This window comes from Arvicola amphibius, chromosome 12 (genome assembly GCF_903992535.2).
Source record: "Arvicola amphibius chromosome 12, mArvAmp1.2, whole genome shotgun sequence".
Lineage (NCBI taxonomy): Eukaryota > Metazoa > Chordata > Mammalia > Rodentia > Cricetidae > Arvicola > Arvicola amphibius.
Genome location: NC_052058.2, coordinates 108,403,156 through 108,428,348, shown reverse-complemented (window position 1 = coordinate 108,428,348; position 25,193 = coordinate 108,403,156). Strand labels below are relative to the sequence as shown.

The 25,193-nt window shown below is 40.9% G+C and overlaps 1 protein-coding gene across 1 annotated transcript in view; it reads right to left on the bottom strand.

Moving 5' to 3' along the window:
* The window catches only part of Cdh20 (cadherin 20), a 58,883-nt gene extending 36,130 nt beyond the window's left edge, over nucleotides 1-22,753 (bottom strand). The window contains exons 1-5 of the mRNA XM_038349290.1: nucleotides 22,508-22,753; nucleotides 12,502-12,796; nucleotides 11,876-11,995; nucleotides 9,452-9,619; nucleotides 5,098-5,285 (exon numbers count right to left, since the gene is read on the bottom strand). Of these exons, the coding sequence (XP_038205218.1) occupies nucleotides 5,098-5,285; nucleotides 9,452-9,619; nucleotides 11,876-11,995; nucleotides 12,502-12,796; nucleotides 22,508-22,753 (1,017 nt within the window). The remainder of the gene's footprint in view (nucleotides 1-5,097; nucleotides 5,286-9,451; nucleotides 9,620-11,875; nucleotides 11,996-12,501; nucleotides 12,797-22,507) is intronic.
* Nucleotides 22,754-25,193: the final 2,440 nt, after the last annotated feature.

Genomic DNA, 25,193 nt, shown 5'->3' with positions numbered 1-25,193 from the left:
TCAGAAAAGGAATTTAAACAGCCTAAGAAACATTTATATTTGTTTTGATTGAACTTGGATACTCTTTGGGTAGTGACATTGAGAGACAGAGTTCTAGCTTGCAATGTGTAATCTTTTTCAGATAAAGAAGATAGAGAAAAGAAATTTTTAGTTTGCTCAGATTATAATATTAATAAATGTATTGTTTTAAAAGTGAATTTTTTTAATGATATCTAACCTATAAAATAATTTAATATGTCACCATACTTGTATCATTTAGAATGTTTTTCAAATAAATTTTAATTTAAATATTAAGTATCCTAAAGGCTCCATTTTATGATTAGTTAATTTTTTGAATAGGTGACTTTTGCATTCAAGAAATTATTTTAAACTTTGGGCATTTTTTAGTGGTTAGTGATGTGTTAATAGCCGAAACAAAATATATAGTTGGAAAATGTTTTCAATCCTTTCCCATGTAACAAATTGATATTATTTTTAGTCATCTTATAAAGTTAGCGTATATTATTAATTTTCAAATGTAATGACTTATAATGATTAATTATATGAATGTGTTTGAGGATTCATAAGTCTGTCTTAGCATTTAATACTGTTTCAAGATCAGTATGTGCTGGCCCTGAAGATTTTTGGTTGGAGAAATTTGGCGTATGTCTGTTCCTTTGCTGTCCTGTATTTTTGCTGTTACCCTAATGTGGATGGCTTTGGATCAGGAAGGAAGTTTCTGAAGTTCAGTCCTTTGGACACAGTGTTGATTTGTGAATGAAGAGGTAGAAAGTGATTCCAGTTTAGTGACTACCAGGGTTGCTGGGGTCCTGCCGGACACACATGCTGCTGTTTGGGTAATGTCCCAAGCAGAAAAATGGTAGTGCTGAGGGCAAGGGAGCTTACTAACAGCAGCCACCTATAAGGCCTCTGAGTAGATGGCAGCAGGGTAGGGCTGTGAAGTTCTTACCAGAGATAATATGAGTGTGTAGAAGCTTGGGAAAAGTCTCTGGCAGGTGGCAGGTCAGAGTTACCAGTGCCTATGTGCATAGCTGCTTGGGACGGGTCCTGGGCAGCAGGTGGTGGGTGGATTGAGGCACCTTAACTTGTACACTTGGTGTGAGCAGTGTGAGCAGCACATGTGCACTTGATGTGGGCAGTGTGAGTCGCTGCTGGGCAAGGTCACCAGGAAGGCAGCAGGTGGAGGGCGCTTATAAAACAAACCAATGTTTTACAAGTTAATGTTTTAAATTGTATGTTCATTTGTAAATTATTAGATTCAATTTATTTGTATGTGTGGAATACATGCATATGTGTAGGCAGGTTTATCTCTGTGCACAGGCTCAAAGTTGGCAACATGTGTCCTTGACTGAGCTATTCTGTGTTTAGTGAGGCAGGGTCTCTCACTGAACCTGGATACCCAAGATCCTGTGTTGTTTTAAAATCCTGTGCTGGGTTAAACATAGGCTGCCACAGCTGCCCACTCTTTTAGTGGGTTCTGGGGAACTCTGGTATTTATGCTTTATTCACTGGTCCAGCTCCTTAGGATGTAAATTTAGTTTTAAAAAAAGTTTAATCTGTGTTAGGAGATTAAGGTGGGATTCCCCTTAGTATGCTGTGATTATGTTTTATTGCTATTGGTTAATAAAGAAGCTGTTTCTGCCAGTGGCTTAGCAGAATAGAACAAGGCAGGAATTCCAAGCAGATAGAGGAAAAGAGAGCAGACAGAGTCAGAGATGCCATGTAGCCACCACAGGAGACAAATGCACTGGAATCTTGCCGGTAAACCATGAGCCTCGTGGTTATACACAGATTCATAGAAATGGGTTAATTTAAGATATAAACTAGCAATATGCCTAATCAATTGGCCAAGCAGTGATTTAATTAATACAGTTTCTATGTGGTTATTTTGGATCTGTGTGGCCTGGAACGAGTAAGCAGCCTCTGCCAACAGAACTGGTGGTACAATGTGGGCAACTATGTCCACATAAAACCTGAGAAAACTTAAAAATAAATTCTAGATACACACACACACACACACACAACAGGGTTTAACACAGTTTCTTGGTAACCACATTTTTTTCCAATGGTCTGTTTGCTGGTGGTAAGCAAGGGTATCATGGCTCCTTTAAGAGAGGTCTTCCTGATTCAGCATTAGCAGCAAAAAAAGAAAGAAAGAAAGAAAAAAGGAAAAGAAAGAAGGAAAGAAAAGAAAAAGAAAAAATGTAGCTTCTTTAAGAAATGGCAGCTTCCTGGTTTGTGCTAGTTTCATGAACAGCTCTGACTCTTTCAGGAGGCCAAACACTTGAATGAGATTTGTGGGCAGCATGCTGCAAGTTAGTTGATGACAGCATGGGCCAACTGTTTACCTGAGTTGAGGGGGTAAGGACGACTCCCACCTGGCAGTCTCAGAGTGAATGGACCTCTGCCTTGTTGGATTGGGTGGAACCAAAAGGCAAAGAAGCCTTAGTCCTAACCATGCTGCTTAGCATTTTAAGAAGCAGTCCTGGTCAGAAAAGGATTACAGATACATAATAAAGACAAATTCAGAAGAAAAGACCTCTAAATGGGTCATAGTGTTGGATAAATGAGAGAGAAAGAAAATATATAAAAATAAAACATTGACTTTAAAGAGACAGAGCACAGACAGTAAAAAGGAGTAAAAACAGTAAGCCACATAAACATGGAAAATACACAGAGTATGGATTATGTATACTATTGTGTTTTCTCTGATTTTTTGACTGTGAATGAGCTAAGTACACGGAGACATTTCATTGTCCAGGCTGCTAAGCTAAATATATATATATATATATATATATATATATATATACACACATATATATATGTATATATATGTGTGTGTATATATATGTATATATGTATATATGTGTATATATATGTATATGTTTCATGAACCAAGATCCACTGATAGGTCTCTGTGAACCCCAAAATTACTTCACCCAACAAAAAGCAGGAAGCAGTTTGGAGAGAACTATTCCCAAATATTGTTTATAAATGTTTGTTTACATTTAAAAGGGGATATGCTCTAGAGATGAATACTTTGCACTGGTATGGATCTTGGTGTATTGATACAAATGTAAAGTTAAATTTCTTATATGTATGTCTGCTCTTATTTAAGGTATTGTGCTTGTGCAGTTCATTTAAAAATGTAATTTATAATTAAGAAATACAGGTTAATGCATAGTCATTTGTAATAGTCAAGCTTATGGTCATATTAGGTTTTCTAGATGTACAGAGACTTCAGATGGACAGTTACTCTTCAAACCTTTCAAATACTAACAGAACATGGAATTTAAAATGTTTTAAGAACTTAAGACTTTTCATGACTATGAGACTTCATCTACTCCTGGCAGCACCAGTCTACTTCAAGAGGATGATGGGTATCAAAGAGGCTTATTATTGAGTTTGTTAGCCATTTGGGCAAGAAACTGCTCTTGCCTGGATTCTTGATGCTATGCTGCATGAATGGGACATGCAGGACCCACAAAAAATAGCTGCTTAACTTGCCTAAGGCGAGGCAATCCTTCAGGGTTCCTGATTCATGAAAGAGTCTGCCAGACATTCTGCAGGACAAACAAGAAAGTGACTGACAAACTGTCAATATAGGTGCTACTGTCTTTGAAATTTTCTGCTTCATGGAAAAGTCTGCCAGATACTATGTGCCTGTAGGCTGAAGATAAATGCTCCAATGTTACAGAAGAACTTTGGGTAACTGTCCAGACAGCAAGATGTCTCTATCAATTTTGTCTCTAGAATTTTGGAAATTGCTTACAATGCACTTCCTGTTTATTTAGGTAATATTATATCCTTCTGGAGTCTTTGATGGAGTTGAAGAAAGATAGTTATTGGTTTCCCTAGTTATGATAAAGAATAAATTAGATATAAGAGCTAGCTAGCAATATGCCTAAATGATTGGCCAAGCAGTATTTTAATTAATACAGTTTCTGTGTGGTTATTTCGGGACTGGGTGACTGGGAATGAACAAGGAGCCTCTGCCAGCAGGAGATGGTTTAAGGTAGTAAAATAATTGCCACACAAGCATAGAGACCCGAGCTGGATCCCAAGCATCCATGTAAAAGCCAGGCCAAGTAATGTATAATTAAGAAATACAAGTTAATGCATTGTCAGTCATCTGTAATAAACCCAGTGCTAATGAGGCAAAGACAGGAGGATTTCCAGGGCTAGCAAATCAACCTCGTTCCTCTGCATACATCTACACAAATGTGTATGTGCATAAACACATGTACACATGTACACATGCATATACATATGTTGCACACACACAAAAAAACAAAAATTAAAATAGGAGAAATTTACCTTCCATTTATTGAATTTATCCATATGTGCTTTATGGCACATGAGCAATGAACATTTACCTTTAGGAAGCTTGGTACCTTGAGATGGAATAAAGAAGTTTTATGTTTGATAAAACCTTTCAAGTTTCATTTGCATTTATGGGTCTTCAAGAAGCAATTAAAAAGTACTATGTATATTTATTAATAATAATATTGTAGCTTGCTTTTCTATTTATGATAAACTAATGTAAAGATGTGGGATTCAAATATTGATTAAGTCATTAACAACATTAGAGCATTAAGCTATAGCAGTTTAAGTGGCTAAGTAAAAGTGGCTTATTTGTAATGTACTTTAGTAACCCTTTCTATAAAATAATGCCACAGCCAGTGTTTTTGTCTGTAAGACCAAGCAGTAAGAGGTGTTTATTTATTAAGCTAATTAGGCAGAGTTATTTTTAAATTGTGTGTGTGTGTGTGTGTGTGTGTGTGAGAGAGAGAGAGAGAGAGAGAGAGAGAGAGAGAGAGAGAGAGAGGATGTGATTGGATGTGGGTGTACCAGTGCCATGCTGTCATGTAGAGGTCATAAGGAAAGCTTGTAGAAGTTGACTATCTTCTAGCAATGTGGGTTCTAGTCATCAGGATTTTGTGGAAAATGCTTTTACCTGCTGAGTCATCTCATTGATCCAGGAAAGAGATTCCATCAGAGTATAAAACAAAACATATCCTAATATACAACCACCCTTCACTAGCATTCCCCATGCAAAGCACCCTTGAAAATGATTTGAAAAGGAAATTGGATTACCTTCTTCACAGTTATAATGCCAACTTGGAAATTTGGGTCTGTATTAATATCAAAAGCATCTGCACCATCTCCATCCACAATAGTATACTTCATCTCTGCATTGATTCCTTCATCCAAGTCCTTGGCAAACACCCTCCCCACAGTGGAGCTAATTGGAGCTGACTCCAGCACACTCATCTGATAATGTTCTGTGAAGAAAAGCAGGAACATGTATTCTTGATAATCTACCACTAAAAGTCGGCCTTATTATCACATATCAGGCATGCCATGTAAACCATTTTTCCGTGGTTCATAAGTTAAAACTTAAGTTTTACAGTTTAAAATTTCAGTCCTGAGAGTGAAAGCATCCCCACCGCCTATAGGCTGTGCTGAACATTCAATAAGGAGAAGTTGAAATAGCTCCACGAAGCCCAGGAGTAAGACGAGGTAACGGTGGACCTCTCATTGTTTTGTTCTTCCTTCAGTGTAGGAAGAAACTCCTTGCTTCCTCATTTTTAAGATGCCACATGAATGCGATATTTCTCCCAATGCCATGCTTTTCCTGGAAAGCATGGGATCACAAAGCACATTTATTCCCATCGAGTTTCAAATGTCCTAATTTCCGTTTATGTCCTGGCCTGTGTGCTCCGGTCCCATCTCTATCACCAATGGCCCCGAGTGGATGGAGCCCTTTTAGCTCCATGTGTGGTACATCAACTTGTTTTCCATAGCTGGATGCCTCTGCATGGGCTTTGTGTTCTAGTTCTAAACTCAAATACCCAAACTGGATCCCACATGTAGAAGAAGCTCAGCATTGATAATGCCTTCCTTTGAATTGATTCCCAGCATTGGTATGCCTTCCTTTGTGAGTTGATGCTCTTGTTCATAATCTTTATTTTTTTTTTTTAGCCTATTTTCACTTCTGTGAAGTAGTATATTTGAGAACTTACTTTTTTAGCAGTCACAGGCTGGATAACTAAATAACTAAAAACATACACATTTTCAATATTGTTGCCGTCTCTTATTGTAAATTAATCAATTTTTTGTGTATATAGGCATGACTACATGAGTTTCTGTGCATCACGTGCATCAGGTGCTTGCAGAGTACAGAGGCCATCCTATTCTCTGGGATTTGAGTGACAGTGGCTGTGGGTTGTGAGCTGCTTGGTGTGGGTGTTGGGAACTGAACCAGAGTCTTCTGCCAAAGCAGGAAGCACTCTTAGCTCCTGAGCCATTCCATAGTTCCTCTTTTTTATTATGTAAGACTATGAGGAAGCCTGAGGCAAAGGAACTGATGGCCCCCTAGGGTTGTGGGAGAAGAAGCAATGTTTGTTCCTTACAAGTATGAGTCAGGGACTCTCTACTGTGCCATGATAAATTATCAATGGATTAAAATTTTTCCCCCAGAAATTTTAGGCAAAACATATACCTGTCTATAATCTTTTCAGAAAGGAAAGCTATCCTACGTGTTTAAACACAGTTATAAGTTCAGCATGTATTAGAATTTCTACATGGCATTAGAAATAAATATCTTGCCAGGCAGTGGTGGCACATGCCTTTAATCCCAGCACTTGGGAGGCAGAGGCAGGCAGATCTCTGTGAGTTCAAGGCCAGCCTGATCTACAAGAGCTAATTCCAAGAGAGGCACCAAAACTATAAAGAAATCCTATCTCGAAAAACCAAAGCAAACAAACAAACAAACAAAAAACAGAAATAAATATCTTGAGCATATAATATTATTTTTCAGTGTGGTTCAGTTAAAGGTGATTTGGCTTGCTCAACATAAAAGATTAGGCATGCCATTTTGTCAGCATCCCACAGTTAGTTATGGCAATATTTTTGAGAAAGAAGCTAAAGGGAGTTCCTACAATAGGGAATCAGAAGAACAGTAGAGCAGAAGCATTTAATCCAAGGTAGAGTTTAGAAATAATAATTATTTATTATTATTGTTAATAATAATAGTTATATTTGAATAAAATTATTCAAATTTGACTTTCATAAATAATGGAGAAATATTTAATGATGAATTAATTTATCTTGGAAAAGTACAAAAGTACTGTATTTTAGTGGAGAATGGTTTTAGAGTTTTGATTTGGGGGTAGGGACTGAAGTCCCCGTCTTCACTGTATTGTGTAATATCCAGCTGCCATGCCTGGAGGGACATGTGACTCTATCCACAAGTGTCCCCATCTCTAAACTGTTGAGCGTTGTAGTCCTTTGTCTCTCCTGCTTCCCATTCTGCCTTCACCAGGGATACCCATTTAGTGTCATATTTGAGAAGCTCAATAATTCATAATATTCAGAACCCACAGTGTTTACGTGGGATACACAACATGAGTCATTTGTGAACGAAAATGGAACTCAGGATCAGTAAAGCTACACCCATAGCTCCATGTGGAAGTTTATACTGCACTCTGATGAACTAGTCATCTTAGTAACTTACTCATTTGTATCATTTGTATAACACTTGCCTGATATTCTGCCTTTTGTCTTTCATGAATGGCCATGGCGACTTTGGGTATTCCATTTGCACACAACTATTTGAGCTCTCCTTATTTACATAAATTAAATAAGAGTCATTTTGATCCAGCTGGTTCAAAATGCAAGCTATTCAGCTAATAGTCTGAATTCATTCTGTTTGTAGTTTAGGTGTGTGTGTGTGTGTGTGTGTGTGTGTGTGCATTTACATGTGTATGTGTGTATACTCGCATGTAGAAGCCAGAAATAAACATTGTGTGTTGTTCCTTAGGTGCCTTTCCCCTTGTTTTGAGAGAGGGTTTCTCACTGGCCTATAACTTGCCATATATTACATTAAGTATGTTAAGAATATGGACCAGGGAATCCTAGGAATCTACTCTTTTCTAACATCCCAGCATGGGGATTACAAAAGGGTACCAGCATTGCTAGCCTGTGATTCTGGGATTGAACTTGGGTCCTTATACTCATGCTTGCAGAACAAGCTCTTGAATGATTGAGCTGTTTCCTCAGCTCCATTTTTGTGTTTTAGTTTTAGTTTTTGTTTGTTTCCCCCTTTCCTTGCTAAGTGTTCAACCTGGAATTGCGTCTGCTGTTTCTCCAGTTTCTTCCCTTCAGGCACTCACTTTCAAAGTCACATCTCCATTCCTTAAGGACATTCAACCTGACTGCTCTGCTGTCACTTCATATTCAAATCTGAATTTGTCTTCCCCTGCCTGCCACTAGTTCCATTATGTATCCTCTATTCTGTCAGCAGTACAGTCCTGCTCCAGATTAAAAGTGGTGTCCTCTTTGACCAACCCTCAGCTGTGCTTCCTCTAGCCAGGAGAGTGAGAGTCAGGAGTCCATGCTTACTTTTTCCTGCGCTGTGTGCTCTCCCCACGCCCACCCGTCTTTTCCTCTCTGTGTGTAGAAATAAATAAATAAATAAATAAATAAATAAATAAATAAATAAATGTGCGCGCGCACACACATGTGTGTGTCTGTCTCTCTGTGTGTGTGTACATATATTGTGTGTTGCATCTCTAGGTAGTATCACAACTTGATAATGCTTAAAGGAATGTGTTTCTTCATTTTGGCATGTTGTGTTTTCTTTTCTGCTAGTGTAAATCCTTTCTATTCTTCAGTCTTCTGTTTAAGTCTCATTACCCTGTGAAACCTTCATTCATTTTTCACTTGTTGAGAACAAGTAGCAAACTCGTGTGAATTGCACAAACTGTTCCACGATACTTTAGTCTTTCCAGGCTGCAGGATGAGTCAACATAGGAATCTACTCAATTTGCACCATTTATGAATCCACAAGTGGCCCACCAAGCATTCCTCATTGATTTTTTTCCCCTCTGTAACAGGACATATACTCGCTGGGTGGATTTTAAGTTTGGGAGACAGGGGTTAGTACCTTGTGTTTCCGAGTCTGGTGTCCCTACAGATCATGTAAGGCACCGAGTTGTATATTGTTTGGTTAATGTGGTCAGATGGTAGCCTGTTCAGCTACAGCTCTGGCTGTCTCAGGAAGTGTGTTCTGAACTGATGCCCATTAGAAAAATCATTTTCTTGAAAATAAGCTCTTGATGGAGATTAGAGGTTAAAAACAAATCTTACACATGATAATGATTCGTGACCCAAGAAAATTTAACCCTATATGACAAATATTATTCTTAGTACTCAGTGTTGTGCAGGTGGGTGATGTGGCCATCAGGTTAAAAAATGGAAAAAAAGTCTAAGAAGATTTAACAGGGATGAAATAGTGAAAAACGAGTTGAGAAACACCGATTCAGTGAAAGGAAGATGCTTGTATTGCAGGAAGATATTAATAAATGACCTTTAATGCAAAGTAACAGTACACCTGAACTCTGTGAGGGCGGGCCCCCTCTGCCCTGAGACACGCCTTGGTACTTACTCTGGGGAAAGCGGGGTGGGTTATCATTGACATCTGAGAGGGTGACGTTGACTGTTGTAGTCCCAGCTAATCCTCCAAGCTGCCCTCCCATATCCTTGGCTTGGATGATTACTTCATAGTATTCTTTGGCTTCTCTGTCCATGTTCATGAGTGCTGTTCTGATTACACCTGTAGGATAGGAACTGTTTTAAAAAGCAAAATGGCAAAGCTGGTCTCCTGAGGATGTGTGTGTGGTTGTCTCTTTGTGTATGTAAATACCTAATACCAAGACGCACAGTGCCTACTTTTATTAAACGTGTGGTTAAAATCCCAGCTTCAGAAAACCACCATGTGAAACAAAGGCTGAAAAATAGCCAGCCATCAGGAAAGGCCCAGAGGCTGTGTCCTTGGCAACGCTGCTGAAGCAGAACAGGAGGTGGCAGCAGTGGTTTTTTTTTCCCCCGACTCCAGGATGCCGGCTAAGGCGGTTGTAGAGTGTCTTTACCTGGGATTTGAGTACAGGAAACAAAGCTCCATGTGTCTACAAACCTGTGATTCTAGATCATTTCCCTGCTCCTCCTGCCTTCAGCCCTAGAGCCCTGGTAGTGTGGATGACTCTCTAGAAACTGGCTCCTAGTGTGTTTCCCTGCTTCCCCCCTGCAGGGAAGGAGGGATGAAAAGGATTAGACTCCTTTGTTTATAGTCGCTGTTCTGTTTTCCTCTGCTTACTTCTGTGCCTCGAGTTCCTTAAGCAGGAGGGGCAGAGAGACTCAGTGTGTGTTGTTTATGTTTGCCATGCATAAAAGATGAACTTCCCCAGGCAGTTGAGAGCAGAAGCAGCATGAAGGTGTGGTGACTGCATTTCACTAAGAAGAGGGGTCTAAACCAGATGCAGTGACATGTAGATTCTGATCTGTCCGGGATGTGTAGAGTTTTATCTCCTTTTTAACCTCCAGGTTCGGAAAGCTGGCTTTCCTACACTTGCAGGGAAGGTTATGGCCTGTTACAGGGTTACGACGCAGCCTGTGGCTAAACTGGCATCCTGCAAGGAAAGGAAACAAGCCTGTGGGATAAAGCCCTGCCTAACTTTCCCCCTGTGACGTATGTAGTGCAGTCACTGACGTGGTCCTAAAAGAAAACATGCAGCATTTTTCCTTGTAAATGCCTCTTGGCCAAAGTAATGACAATCTCCTCATGTATTTTTGACCTTAACACTGTTGACGCCCCTCATGGGCATTGTCAGAATAATGTACACTCCTTCCGAGAATGTAAAGGACATGCGACCCTGTTTCTGCCTGGAGTTTTCCTCCCTGCTGGCATCCCTTCATTCATCCCTTTCCCCGTTGGTAGAATTACTGAAGTTTCTGCTTTATAGACATTTCTAGCTGTGATCTTTTCTCTTTCCTCCTACTAATTTACACTCTCTCATTTTCTACCTTTATGATACCATTTTCTGAATGCCGGGCTACCTTAAGGACATATAAGAAAGAAAATTCTCCCAGTAATAATAGAGATATATTTCTTTTCTTCCAGAAAAGGAGGTGACTTTGACAGTTCAAGTTCTGCCTCTTAGGTCTGCTTTCCCTCCGTAAAGTGGGAGCAATAATACTTCCTATTGGGAGGTTAAAATGGCAGCGTTTATGAAAGTGCCTGGAGAAGGAGACACCCTGGCTCAGTAACAGAGTAACAGTAGCTATGCTGCCCAATACAGACACCAAAGTGATTTCCCTAGGGATAAAACATGAATCCTGTAGTCAAAGTTTCTTGATACAAGCAAAGCCCTAGGCTTCCCAGTCTCTCCTCTTCTGCCATGCTGCCTCTTATCAGTTCTGTTTTCTTTGCATCCCCCCTTAGCGGAGCGACCTCCACCAGGCTCTGCCTTTCCAGGGGCCATATCCATGTGCTCTTGCCTGTCTCATCAAAACCCACTTGCCTGGCAGTCATTCACACTGCCCTTGTCTTTTGCTTAGCGAGGATTGGCTCAGTAGATAAAACTTTGTGGGTATATCAGTAACCACAGGAACTTGGTTAGCACTTGATTGAATCCTGATGGTCAGCTGAATGATTGCCCAGAAGGCTCTGTGAGTCTAACCATAGAGCAAGCCCAGGTGAATGTGGCAATCTTCTTTGGTCTTGATGGAGTGATAGAAGACTTTAAACATTGGCTAATATATATAGACATGGGAGTTTTGGGGAGGTGATGCGGAGACAATTTCTGTAGGCAGGGCTTTGGTGTTGCTCAGCAATCCATGAACACTGTCTCACCCTCCCCATCCCCAGCACTTCTAATGTGGTCTCATACTCCTAAAGATTATGACAGTCGTTTCTGTGTAATACATTTCCTGGAGAGTCCTTGAAAAGATGAGTTGGGTCTGTCCTAAGTAGGAAACACAAGGATTATTCAATAAACAATCACCTCTGCCTTGACATTTGTACTATATATACCTGTTTTGGAGTCCACAGAAAAATACGGTTGGCCCTGGAGAATGCTATACACTACCCGGGCACTGTTGCCATAGGTTGGGTCATCAGCATCTGTGGCTGTCACTTGGATAACAGAGGTACCTGAAGGAGAGAAGTGGGAGAAACCTGTTCAAGCAGTTATAAAGAGCTGGTATATCCTGAATGGTCAACCTTAAAACCTTTTGCAGATGTTATGCTTGCTTCTTTGGGAGAGTCCTTCCTAGATCAAGCCTCTTGTTACTCAGTGGGGGGTGGTAGTTATTGGTGTTTAAATTCTTAGTAACCAGGAAAAGTAACACTGACTATGTAGTCTTCTTTGTTCACTGGTAACAGCCAGTATTAACCCTTAGCAACCAAATATATGCTATTAGTCATCTAATTCATAGTTCATTCTTAAGGAATCAGAACTGGAAGAAGCTGGGAGATTTATGATTGCTTAATGTGGTGGCTTCCAAAAGCTGCATAACTTCCTACCCACTGAACGAGTTGGTGGTATCTTGGTTTCACTTTTGTGATTTCTGCACATTTTCTGCTGCTCTGTGTGTACATAACAGTGTCGCCTAGAGTGTGTCCACTGTTTGTGAAAAATCCTTGCATCCCCACCTTACCTACTGGTGACATTTCTGGCACAGTGGCAATGTAAGGTCCATCCAGGAACTTGGGCTCATTGTCATTGATATCTTGGATTTTGATGATGAACTCTGACTCTGGCTCCATTGGTCGGCCTGTCCGCCTATCTAGGGCTTGAGCTCTTAAAGTGTATTGGGCCCTTTCTTCTCGGTCCAGCCTCTGAATGGCATGGATGTCTCCGGTGGTGTCATCAATCGTAAACACGATGCCTGCTCCTTCTCCTGAAAGGATATATTTGATGGATCCATCTCCTCTGTCCATGTCTGAATGAAGCTGGGGACAAAAGTACTGTAATTTCATTATGGACATACACAGGAGTAGGAAATAAAATGATTTCCACTTTTGTACCGACGTAAGACCTCCTTTACCTACGAATGTTCTTTCCACATTAGTGTTTAGAAAATCTTTCTGTAAATAACTACCATGCTTTAAAATGATAAGTAAAGGGAAATACAGTTTTCTATGTCATATTCAGTGGAGTTCCTGAATAAACCATTCTGAGGCTTAATATGAGTGACAAGCTGTTTGGCCTATTAGCTCAGGCTTACAATTTAAATCAACCCATTTCTATTATTCTATATTTTACCATGAGGCCTATGGCTTGTTACCGCACATCTTGCTTTTCCAGTGGCTGCTGGCATCTCCCTGACTCTGCCTTCATTCTCCTCTATCTCTTCCTGGATTTCCTGCCTAGCTGTATTCTGCCCCACCATAGTGCCAAACCAGCTTAAAAGATGATGAAGTGACCCATTAAGAGTTAAGACCAGGGACCACAATATGCCTGATAATTTATACTTGGTTTCTGGGACCCCATGATGGGAGGAGAGAACTGACTCTTTAAATTGTGCTTTGACTTATGCACATGCCCACCCCCCCCCACATACACACATTAAATAAATATAATTGTAAAGAATTAAAGGTAAAGGCCATGATATATAGGAAGTAAAATGTGACTTCCATGGACTCCTGCAAAGCTTCAAGTTCTGAGAACCCCCTAACTTCCTAGTTTCCTACTTAAGACTATGTTTGTGTCAAGTGAAGTTTAAGTGCTGAGTGTGTGTGTGTGTGTGTGTGTGTGTGTGTATGGTGTATATGTATGTGTGTTACAGCAATGTCTCTCTTTTTAGTAGGACTCATTTGAATAGTAGGAATCAGCTGAATTTGGATGTGTGGATGGTTGAGTTGGAGGCTTGCTTCTGTGTTTATCTGACTATATTTTTCTCAGATTGATTTTAAAAATTATTTTATTTTTATATGCATGGATGTTTTGCCAGCATGTATAACTGTGCTATTTATGTCCCCGGTGCCTGCAAAGGCCAGAAGAAAGCATCAGATACCCTGGAACTGGAGTTACAGATGGTTGTGAGCCACTGTGTGTACTAATAATCAAACCAGGGTCTTCTGGAAGAGCAACCGGTGTTCTTTTTACTTCTGAGCTATCTCTAGCCCCATCTTCTCATATTCTTTTGTAATGATTTTTCCAAAGACATCTGGGAACACAATTTTACCTTGGTCTAGAAACATGTCTGTCTTGATAATTGCATATAATGTATATAAACAGCAAGGATGCTGAGATTTTGTGTTGTCTTAAAGGCCTCCCCAAAAGAACCAGCAAACTATTGTTTAGTTAGCACTGCTAACTCTGCTGCTGCCTATTTTTCCAGCACTTGTATACTTCAGCACCAAGGAGTAAATCATAAAACAGACAACAAGTGGTAGGCTGAATGCTGCAAGCCCAATATATCTGATATGAATATGGTTTATGTCAGTTATCAACTAAGTGTCCCTGTCATGAAGAAATATACTGTCTATAATCCTTAATTTTTCCCATATTGTAGATGGAGAATAGCATTAATTCTAAGGGTTACTGGGATCATTAGAGATTAATGTATGTAAAGTACAGAACACTGTTCCTTTTCCATAGGAGGAAAGATATAAATGGGACCAATTATGGTGATGACATACTTGCTGAGAGAAAGGGATATTAACATACCCGGCTCTTATCTGCTCCCTTCCAGCCTCCAGGAGTAAAAACTACCTAGAGCTAGAGACCATGTTGCTATGCAGAGCCCAATAACCAGGGCCCCTAAAGCACTGGAGGGGCTCTGATCCTACTCCTGTGGGGATTAATGTGTAGGGACACTCAGGGGACACCTGACAGTGTAATCACAGCCTCCTCAGACAGGGATGGCTTTAGAGACTGGGACTGGTTTGGAGCTAATCTTAGATTTATTCCTGGCCAAGTCATGCTGCCTAAGGATTGAAGCTATGCCTTATCTACAGAAGGGAAAGAAGAGAATAAAAATCACCTAAATATAGATTTGGACTTCTTTCTACTTAAAAGTATTCTATATAGAATATGACAGTCTCACATGTCTCTATTCCATATACACTGTTAACACTAAAGTCTTCTATTTATTGAGTTTAAAGAGCAAGGGGGAAAAGCCCAGCACTTATTGTGTAGAAGTAAAAGACACTTAGTTTGGAACTGGACACAAAGAAATGAAGATCATTCCCTTTGGAAATATGTTCCCCAGCACCATTGAACTGGAAGGAGAAAGACAAGGTTTCAGGAGTTTCTTAAATTATGAGATTTAAAGAAAACTACATCTGTATATTTACATACATAATTTTAAGACATATGACATTTGACTTGCAACGGGACAGGTTAAGTTATGGCAAGTTATAATGGACATAGGCTTGACACATTAAGCACATGGTACCATCACAGAGCACGTGTAAGTGGCCTGCCTTTAGAGTAGGCTTAAGAAACAAGAGAAACCAGAGCTAGCACTGCTGATGGGCACCATGCTTCCTATGGTTGATGAGGCTGACTAGGGTCAAATGGGGTCAGTGCTGAAGCTCACAGCCCTTCTCTGGCTTCCCTCTATATGAGAAGATACTGAAGAATCTTTGTAGAGAGTTCTCTGGAGGTGAAGACTATGTAATCCACTTGGTAAGTGCTCTGGCCTGTAGCAGATTGTACAGGCTCAGGCTAAAGTTTTTGCAGGAGCCTTATATCACCTTCCTTTGAAGGGGTAGTATCTTTCAGGTCACTTCTGAGTGTGTCTCCTGCTTTTCAAGGTGTCCTTGTCAGTTTTGTTGTCAACTTGACACACTGAGAAGAGCAGACCTCAGTTGAAGAATTGCCTTCAGCCGATGGCCTGTGGGAATCCCTGGGGGAATTTTCTTGATTGTTTGTTCTGGTAGAATGGCCCAGACAACCACTAATGGTACCATGCCTTGGTGCTGGTGGAAAGGAGCTGAACTTGACCTGAGGAAAAGCTTGTGAGCAGCATTCCTCCATGGTTAATGCCTCTGCTCCTCCTTGAGTTTCTGCCTTGACTTCCCATAGTGAAGGATTGTTACTGAAAGCCTCATATAGAATACATTTTTCTCCTCTGATTTCTTTTGGTCATGGTGGTTTATCATAGAAACGGAATGCAGACTAGAGCATCAGGGGAGGGGAGAAGAGCTCTACAGTGGAGCAGAAGGGCCTTTCATGACCAGGAAGCATATCACCTGTAAAAGAGGCTTGCCCCTAGCTGAATTCTGAGAACTAGAATTGTGTGTCTTCAGGACCCACTTGGGAAACAAATCTTCTACCAGTTAGTTAGTTTAATAGCAAGGAAGGAAGAGGGGATGCTGGGTTATCAGATTTACAGTGACTCTGGGAAATAGCCAGGGAATCATCCAGCAGGAGCAACAGGTAAGGCAAGAAGTTAGGGTTTTCTGGCATCAAAATGTGGGAGGACCTCTTCAGGCTGAGTTTGAGAGAGAAGAGAGTACTGCTTAGGTATGGTTTCAGGGACTCGGATGAGCCTTCCCCACTAGGGAAGTCCCGGAACTACCTCCTTTGACACAGAGTTGTTGTAGGTAATGTCAGTGTAAGAGGAGTCTGATAATGAGAGTTTGAAAAATCCTCCATGCTAGATCAATTGATGGTTAAATAAGGGAACAAGTCTCATCTGCCTCCAGCCTCCTGCCTTCCCTATGGGAAACGAGAAATCCCAGCTCCATCACAGTGTAGACCTTTAACAGGTGACTATGGAGGTCAGGGGCACATTAAGGAACTTAAAGTCAACAAAGGAATGTACCAGGAACATTTGGGTTTGTGAGCCACAGAATACCCATTTGGTTGTAAAATCTGCAGAAGAGGACATATAAAACATTCTTCTCTAGGCACATGGAAAATTGGTATTAAAACATTGTGCCTTTATTCATATTTATTCCAGTGAACACTGAGTGAACTTCAGCTATGGCACGTAAGTACATTCTGGAAGACATCTTTCCCGTAGAAATTTTGTAGACAGATAAATGGCTATCTCATACACTAAAATATAGTCTTTAGGATTTTAGCCAGAATAGGAGTGAGTGCTGGGAAGTACATGTACATGAAAAGAAATCTCAGTTGATTTAAGATTTTGGGAACAGGTGGTCTACACACCCTTTGCCAGTGAAGTTTCTGCATGCTCAGTGACATTCTGGAAAGACACCGAGTGCTTCTAATTGTGGTTAGACAGGGGTCTTGTAATCCTTAGCCTCTACACGACTTGTGACTACAGGTCCGTGCCCAAGCAGATCTCTCTGTACCCTGTCCTTGTGAATGTCAATATAATCTAGCTTTAACTCGACAATGCCATGTCCCTGGGAAGCCCAGTGAGGATTTTATAAGACCACAGTGAATAAAGCTGATCTTTGTTGTTATATTCCTTCCTAAAATATCAAATACTCTAGCAGGCTCTCTAAACAGACATTTTCCAGGACTTTAGGTGACAGTTTGACTGTCTCTGGTGTAAAGACATTAAAAGATGGATGGCTTTTCTTTTTAAAGAAAGTAGAGGGAAAGATCATGGATACATGAATATCTCAGTGTCTGTGTGTAGAGACACCAGTATGGGGTGAACCCAGTGTACTGCCTGGGACAGGTGACTGGGGGGACTTGTCAATGTGTCCTAGGTGGAACACACTTCCATGCTTCCCATCCCATCAGCAAACATCGAGGAAGCAAGTCTTCAGGTTCTTGATGCTGCTGCACTTGTCTGAATGTTGCCACAGCTACATTTCAAGTCGCTGACCAGCTATTTTCAGAGCACTGGGAAAGAAACCCCATGACTGTGGGGCAAGAGTAAGGGCTATTGAGAGCTGCACTTTACTTAACACTCGTGTGACCTGGCTGGCTACCAGAACCCCTTCCCCAAGCCTCGTTCCTTAGGTAACATTTGCTCACTGCCTTGTCATAAAGGTCTCATGTGACTGTGGCTGGAAGTACTAGGGAAATCCACTACAATATTGATTGCTATTTTCCTTCTGCATCATCGTTTCAGCCACTTCGTACTGGGCTTGAGAGGTGATATAGATAAGATTGGGAAGTAGCACCCCCATTTCTATCTTTTAAAAAATGAAAGACAGCCCTAAATTATAGGAGAATATAAATTAATCATCAGATATTAGTATGTTATTTTCTTAAATGTATTTTTGCAATAACCACAGATACCTACTGTTTCACAACTATCAAGGAGTTGGATGTCTTCAGACCTCTAAATAGACTAAAGAAATGTTCATGATGTAAATAGTTTTTTGAGTAGACCCTGGGGAACTTGAATGACACCCAAAAGAGGTAGCTATAGGATGTTCCTGTGAGGGCAGAAGAATGAGCGCATGCCTGGCATGAGTGTTAGGTGATGGGTGGAAGCTGGAAGAAGTCCTGTCTTGGCCCTGATCTGAGAAGAGATGAGAGGGTCTGACAAAGATGGTGTTATTGAATGATACGTTGATTCAGAAGGTTGGCATACTGGAGTAGGTGCTTTCAAGAGATGAATGTTCCCAGAGGAATCATTCCCCAGGGAGATGAGGTGGTGCCTATGCTGTTAATCTGATCTCGAGGAACAGAGAATCACTCACAGTATTGTAGAAGCAGAAGGAAGAAGTGAATATGAGAGAAACTGGCCAGGAGATACCAGTATCTGTGGTGACTGATTGTGCAGAAAGAATAAAGAAGATGAAGGAGAACTTAGAGTCTGGGGAGCTTGCAGCAGCATTAGGCATGCCTTAGGAGCTGATGCGTTCTTAGAATGAACTCTGTAACACCACTGAGCACTCCAAAGTCACAATGAGCAATCTCCTAGGTACTGTGCTAAGCACTTTATGTGCATTGGTTTAGACAATTCTTACCATACCATGAGGCGGCCATTTACCCGTTCACTAAGCATCTTTTTAGCCTCCCTTTGTGTGCCGAGTGACAATTTTAGTGCTGAGGATAAAATGAGGACAATGATCTTGCCCTCAGGGGGCTTCTAATCCAGTCAGAGGTTTCAGATACTAAACATGTAACTCAAAAATCCTGTAGGCTGTGCTTAGTGCTATGAAAGAAGCATTGGTCAAAATTATTTGTTATTTTACGCATGCGTATGTGTGCCTTGGTGTATATATGTGCACTGTGTGCATGCAGTACCTGAGTACCTGTCAGAGCTCCTGGAGGTGGGGTTACTGGTGGCTGGAGTGACCTACTGTGGGTCCTAGGAACTCAACTTGGATCCTCTGAAAAGAGCAACAAGTGTTCTTAGACACTGAGCCATCTCCCAGCCCCAGGCAGTGATAGACTCTTACACAGGGTTCTGCCTAGAAAGTGGCCAGGAAAGCTTAGGTTCAAAATGAGCAGACATAGGAAAAAAATACCCACTATGGAAGAAGCCATTAGAAGGGCATTTTATTGTAAGGTAACCATCCAGAAAAATTGTGCAAATTGTGGGAACTGTGACAGGCCATGTTTCTGGATCATAAGAACCAGACAGAGAGTAGCATGGGCACGTAGAATCTCAGTGGCAGGTGGGTGGGGAAGCTACAGGGGAATGGATGTAGAGTCTCCCTCCAATTCAAAGCAAAGACATGAAAGAGTCTTAAGTTGAGTGGTGGGTGGTATAATCTGACTGCCTTCTTACAAAGGTCACATGTGGAGATGTGCTGGAAGTGCAGATAGTCATGAGGAGAATGGCTGGGGAACTAGGAAGTCATTTACTCCAGTGAGAGATAATGGTGGAAGTACGGGATGGACAGATGAAGGGCTTGGGATGTTTTTTTGACAAAGTAACGACAGTATTTTAGGTCGGGAGAATGTAGAACATTAAGAAAGAAAAAGAAGCTATTAAGTTGTCTGTGTGTGTACATATGTTTGTATATGTAATGTTTATATATGTGTATGTATAAGCACATGTGTGTGAATGTGGGCATTTTTTTTCCAGAGGAAAACTTCTTCTACTTTGTTTGAGACAAAGACTCTTCTATGTTGTTGACCACTGTGTATGCTAGAACTGATGGCCCACACATCTTCAGGAAGTCTCCTTTTTCTACCTCCCATCTGGTTGTAGGGGCACTCGGAGTGCAGATTTACTTTGCTGGATTCTAGCTAAGGTCTTCACACTTTCTTGGCAGACACTTCAACCGCTCAGCAACTTCTCCAGCCAGACTACTAGATTTTTGGTTCTAGAATGGGGTCCTGGCAATGCTGAGATCAGAAAGATTGGGGAAGGGGGATTTAAAAAGGTAAGAGTTTTTATGTAAAATAAGGCATTTAGGCCCATGGATCATAAACATGAAGACACTGATTCTTAGTATTTATGAATACAATGGTTATAGAGTTGTTTTAGAAAGAGATGGATATTTTGTATTATTGACCTAGAAGTGGTGGTTAAAACCATAGGCATGAGGCTGGAGAGAGTACCAGAAGTTAAGAACACTTGCTGGTCTTGTAGAGTACCCAGGTTCAATTTCTAGCACTCAATAGACAGCTCACAACCTCTTGTAACTCCAGTTCAAGGGTATCTCATGCCCTTTTCTGGTCTCTGTGGGCACTAGACACATGCAATGTACATGAATATATACGTGTAGGCACATACTCATCCACATACAATAAAAACAAGTAAAGCCTGAGTTGCATTGAACTTTGTACTTGCAACCATTTCATAGTCTCAATGCAGAGTAAGGGACCATGTTGGGGAATATTACTTTAAGGTGTATTACTTTTGTGTATGTTGTGGAACATTTGTTTAATGATGTGAAGATGTGTTGCTTTTGTTTATGCTGCATTTCTTTAACTCTGTAAAGCTGTAAATCTTTGCCTGTCTAAAACGCCGGATGGTCTAACAAAGAGCTGAATGGCCAAAAGCGAGGCAGGAACAAGGATAGGTGAGACTGGCAGACAGAGTATAAACAGAAGAAATGAGGAAGAGGAGGAGCCTCAAGAGAACAAGGAAAAGAGAATGCTAGGGGCTAGCCATTCAGCCACACAGTCAAACATGGAGTAAAAGTGAAATTAAGACATACAGAAGTAAGAAAAAGAAAAAGCCCAGAGATGAAAGGTAGATGGGTTAAATTAAGGAAAGCTGTCTAAAAACAAGCCAAGATAAGCCCAGGAATTCATAAGGAAGAATAAGCCTTACAAGCCTTCATGTGTGATTTATTTGGGAACTGAGTGGTGGGTCCCCTAAGAACAAAGAACCAAAGCAGTAAGAGGACATCACACAGCAGAATCAACTAAGGGAAAAGGCATCTTCAAATACATTGAAATACACTTTTAGCGAGAGAGGAAAACGTAACACACAAGCAAGTACCGCTAGTCTTCTAGGAGACATGCATGGGCAGAGAGGGTCGGGGAAAGCAGACAGCTCACTAGTCAGGCGTCAGTTGGCACAAGGCCAACAGTTGAACCTGAAATAAAGGAAGAAACAAGTATTGTGATGGACATTGATGTTGCGATGGTTCAGGTCAGCAGTACCCAAGGCTGTGACTTGGAGTTTTCATAAAATGAAGTCACTGAGCAAGCAATGCAGGAGTTCTTAGCAGAAGTGGAAACAGTTTCATGACTGTGGTCAGGACAAGGCCTGGTACCTGGATTAAGAAGGGACCAGCAGGGGCTGGAGAGATGGCTCAGCAGGTGAAAGTGCTTACCAGTTTTTCAGAAGACCTGAGTTTAGCTCTCATCATGTTGTTTACAACTGGCTGTAACTCGGGCTGCAGGGGATCCAAAGCTCTCTCTGAACGCAGTAGCCATTGTATTAGACATGCTCATGAGCATGCATGCGTGTGTGCGTGCACACACACACACACGCATGCATACACAATTATAAACATTAAAAAACTTTAAAAAAACAAGGAAATGATTGTTATATAATTGTTGAGGACTCTGGTTCACATGGCACCCTAGAAGCTCAGACTAGGTATGGAATCATGTGTGTTTGTCCTGAATCATATTCTTACAAGTGTTTAAGTTATCCTCTGAATGAATTATTTATTTTCTAAATAATTTCTTGTCTCCCATTCTCTCTTCCTTGGTTGATTTCATTGGATGGACAGTCTCTGGTTAGCATAAAAATAAGCCATACAGAAAAGAAAACTAGGTTTAAAAATGAAATGATAGACAAATTAAGGGACTTTGAATATATAGTTTATAAATATATTGATTGTTGCTAACTAACCCCAAAGCAGTCATACTAGGAAATTATGGAGGAAGAATATTTTATCCTTTTGTTGTTGATTTCCATTAAACTTAGGTCTCAAGCTAGACCTTTATAAACACACACACATACACACACACATACACACACACATATACACATGCAGACACACACACATACACATGCAGACACACACACAGTATGAACATTTTACTTTTCCCATTGTGTTGTTCCCAGAAGGTTGCTGCCACCCCTGTTAAGGGTTGTGTGGTTTTCATAAGGTCTGAGACTTTTCCTACAAACTATGGTTGTGTTTTTCCCCCAATTGAATAGAGACATAGAAAAGGAGAGAATCCCTCTCTCTTTGTCTAACAAAGCAAAGCTGTATTTTAGCTTGTGGTCACTTAATGTCCTATTGGCATTCTGGACCTCAGACACAGGCTAGGTGGGTCATTCACATTCAGCTTACATTAGAACCCAACTTAGGCATTAGATACCCTGGGAATTTCTCTTTCTACTGGGCACATCTTACCTTGCCGACATATAAAGGGTCAGTCCCAGTGTATTCTTCCAGCACGAAAAACTGATTCCAAACCCAGCTCCTCTTGCTTCGCAGACGTGGCTGTGGCCTGTCTGAGAAGAGTGTTTCTAGTTCAGCTCCCGGCATTGGAGTGCTGGAGAGAACGGTGCTTGTAAGGTCCATCAGTGCCCAGAAGTACAAGGACGTGCTGAGTCCAAGCCGACTCTTTGCATTGCTCATTCTACCCGTAGTCCACATGGGCTTGCAGGAGTCCACACGTTGGTAGGATGGGAAGCACTGGCCTTGCGTATTTTCCAAGCGAAACAAGTCACGCCACAGATTACTGGAAACTCATTGCTTCCCAAAGGTTTCCATTCAAGTCAATCTGCTTGGAGCTGAAGTCCTGTCAAGTTAAGGGAAACACTGTCAGGGGAGTCCTTCCTGGAGGCTGCTTGCCAGTTTTCCAGTAATGGCGGTAGATGTTTGGCTTTCTGCTCAATCAGTCAGCTGGTTATCCCTTAAAAAAGTTTTCTTATAAATAATATTTTGAGCATAAAAGCCCATGTATGTTGCTATAATCAGCTCCAAATTCTTGGATCTGGATTCTAAGACAGTAAAACTAGTATAAAATCTTCTCAACAGTAGCTTACCTTGAGGGCTAGACTTGCTATTGACTGACTTGAAAGATTAATAGTATGTTCTTCAAAATGTATGTAATCAGAAAACTTCCTAAACTCTTCAGAATAGCATTTGCTTCTAAAATTTGCATCTACCAACGAGCATTTCCATCAGCTCAACTGCTTTCTTAACTTATTAAACATAGAAACATTAGACTCCTTTTTCTTCTGCCATTGGCAATCATGTTGTACCTGTCCCTGTTATTGATTATGTTATGAATTGTGGGCTTCATTTATAAGCAGCCATGGACTGCTTCTAACTTTAATCATTTTCTGAACTCATGAGAAAGACATTCACACTCTACTGCTTCAGCTGCAAAGAGCTGATAGGGGCTGCTGACGTGACCTTTCTAGGGTATGAATGGCCAGTTAATCATCATATCCTTCCTTCACAAGGGACTTTAAAGTGTCATGCCACCATGAGAAAGCTAAACGTTGATCTAATAGATTTTTTTTCCTGACCCAAAAGACTCATTTAGGAAAAGGATTGTTAACTTTTACCTGGCAAATACCTTTTCATCAGTCACACTTCTTCCGAGGCAGTGGAGTCAGATTTAACCAGAGACCTCACTCCCGGGCTATGACCACATCAACCTTTCCTTCCCTTCCATGACTGGGCTTGATGAGGTAGCGTTGTGCTTGGTCTGCTCATCAGAGCAACAGAAGTGTTTTCATTTGGGGGCTTAATATTTTCACTGCTAACTTGAAGAGCTTTTGCTGTGACTTACAACAAATGTGTGCACCTGAAGGTTTCAGATCAGTACAACTAAGTGGTGATCCTTTTCGTGAAAGTGACTTAGAATGAATGCATTGATACTGAGCCAGGTCCCCTTTCACTTGTCATCTTCAGAACAGGGCTTAGAGTCCTCTCTCATACTCATCACTGAGATGCACAAAAAGATTTAAAAATGACTCACATCATTCATACAGTGTCATTCTTCTGCAAGAAGTCACATCAGTGAGAGCTGATGAAGAGGAAGAGTCTGAGGAAACTGCTTCTGTAACAATAGAACAGGGTGGCCTTGCAAGCTAAGTCTGCCTTATTTAGGCTGATTCGTTTGTGATATCAGTAGAAGGTTGATGTAGGTGGGTCTTCTGTCTATGTCTTAATTTCATTGGTTAATTAATAAAGAAAACTGCTTGGCCTGATAGGTCAGAACATACGTAGGCGGGGAAGACAGAAGAGAATGCTGGGAGGAAGAAGGCAGTGAGGCAGTTGCCATGAAGCTCTGGCCCAAGATGGACGTAGGTTAGAACCTTCCCGGTAAGCCACCACTTTGTGGTGCTACAGACATTAATAGAAATGGTTTAATCAAGATCTGAGAATTAGCCAGTAAGAGGCTAGAGCTAATGGCTCAGGCAGTGTTTAAATGAATACAATTTGTGTGTTGTTATTTCGGGTGTAAAGCTAGCTGTGTGGGAGCTGGGCTTGTGGGAACCGGGCAGGATGAAAAGCAGGCCTGTTTGCCTCATCACTACAGAAGGTGAGCTCCCAGATAGTAGCTGTTCCTTCTCTTCATGGGTTCAGCAACAGAAAACGGGACACTCTTTTTTTCCAGTCCCTGGCTAAGGGGAGGTAGTTTAGAAGGAGGACACTTCATATGTGAATAAACTTGATGGAAAAGATTGATGAGGCCCAGATATGCCTTCTTGGGGACATAGAAGGTGAAGTAGAGTATATCACCCCACAGAACTGATAGCCCAATGGCCATGTTTAGCAAACCATAGGAAATGAATAGTTTATGCCTTATCTAGACACAAGGTCACTTAGGATTTCCTCAAGAGAAACAGATTAATTTAGACAGGCCAGTGTCTTGTTCTTTCTTGGCCTCTAACTTGTCTACCTCAAGTTATCAAGTCAGTGATTGGAGCTCTGCTGATTAACTCTGTGAGTGATCCCCATATTTACTTTCCTTATCTGTTAAGCAGAAACAGTAATTCTTCTGTCTACTCAGCAGGACGCTCTTGGGAACATGTAATACAGGTTAATGATAAAAGTGACCGCTGGCATTTCTTAAATT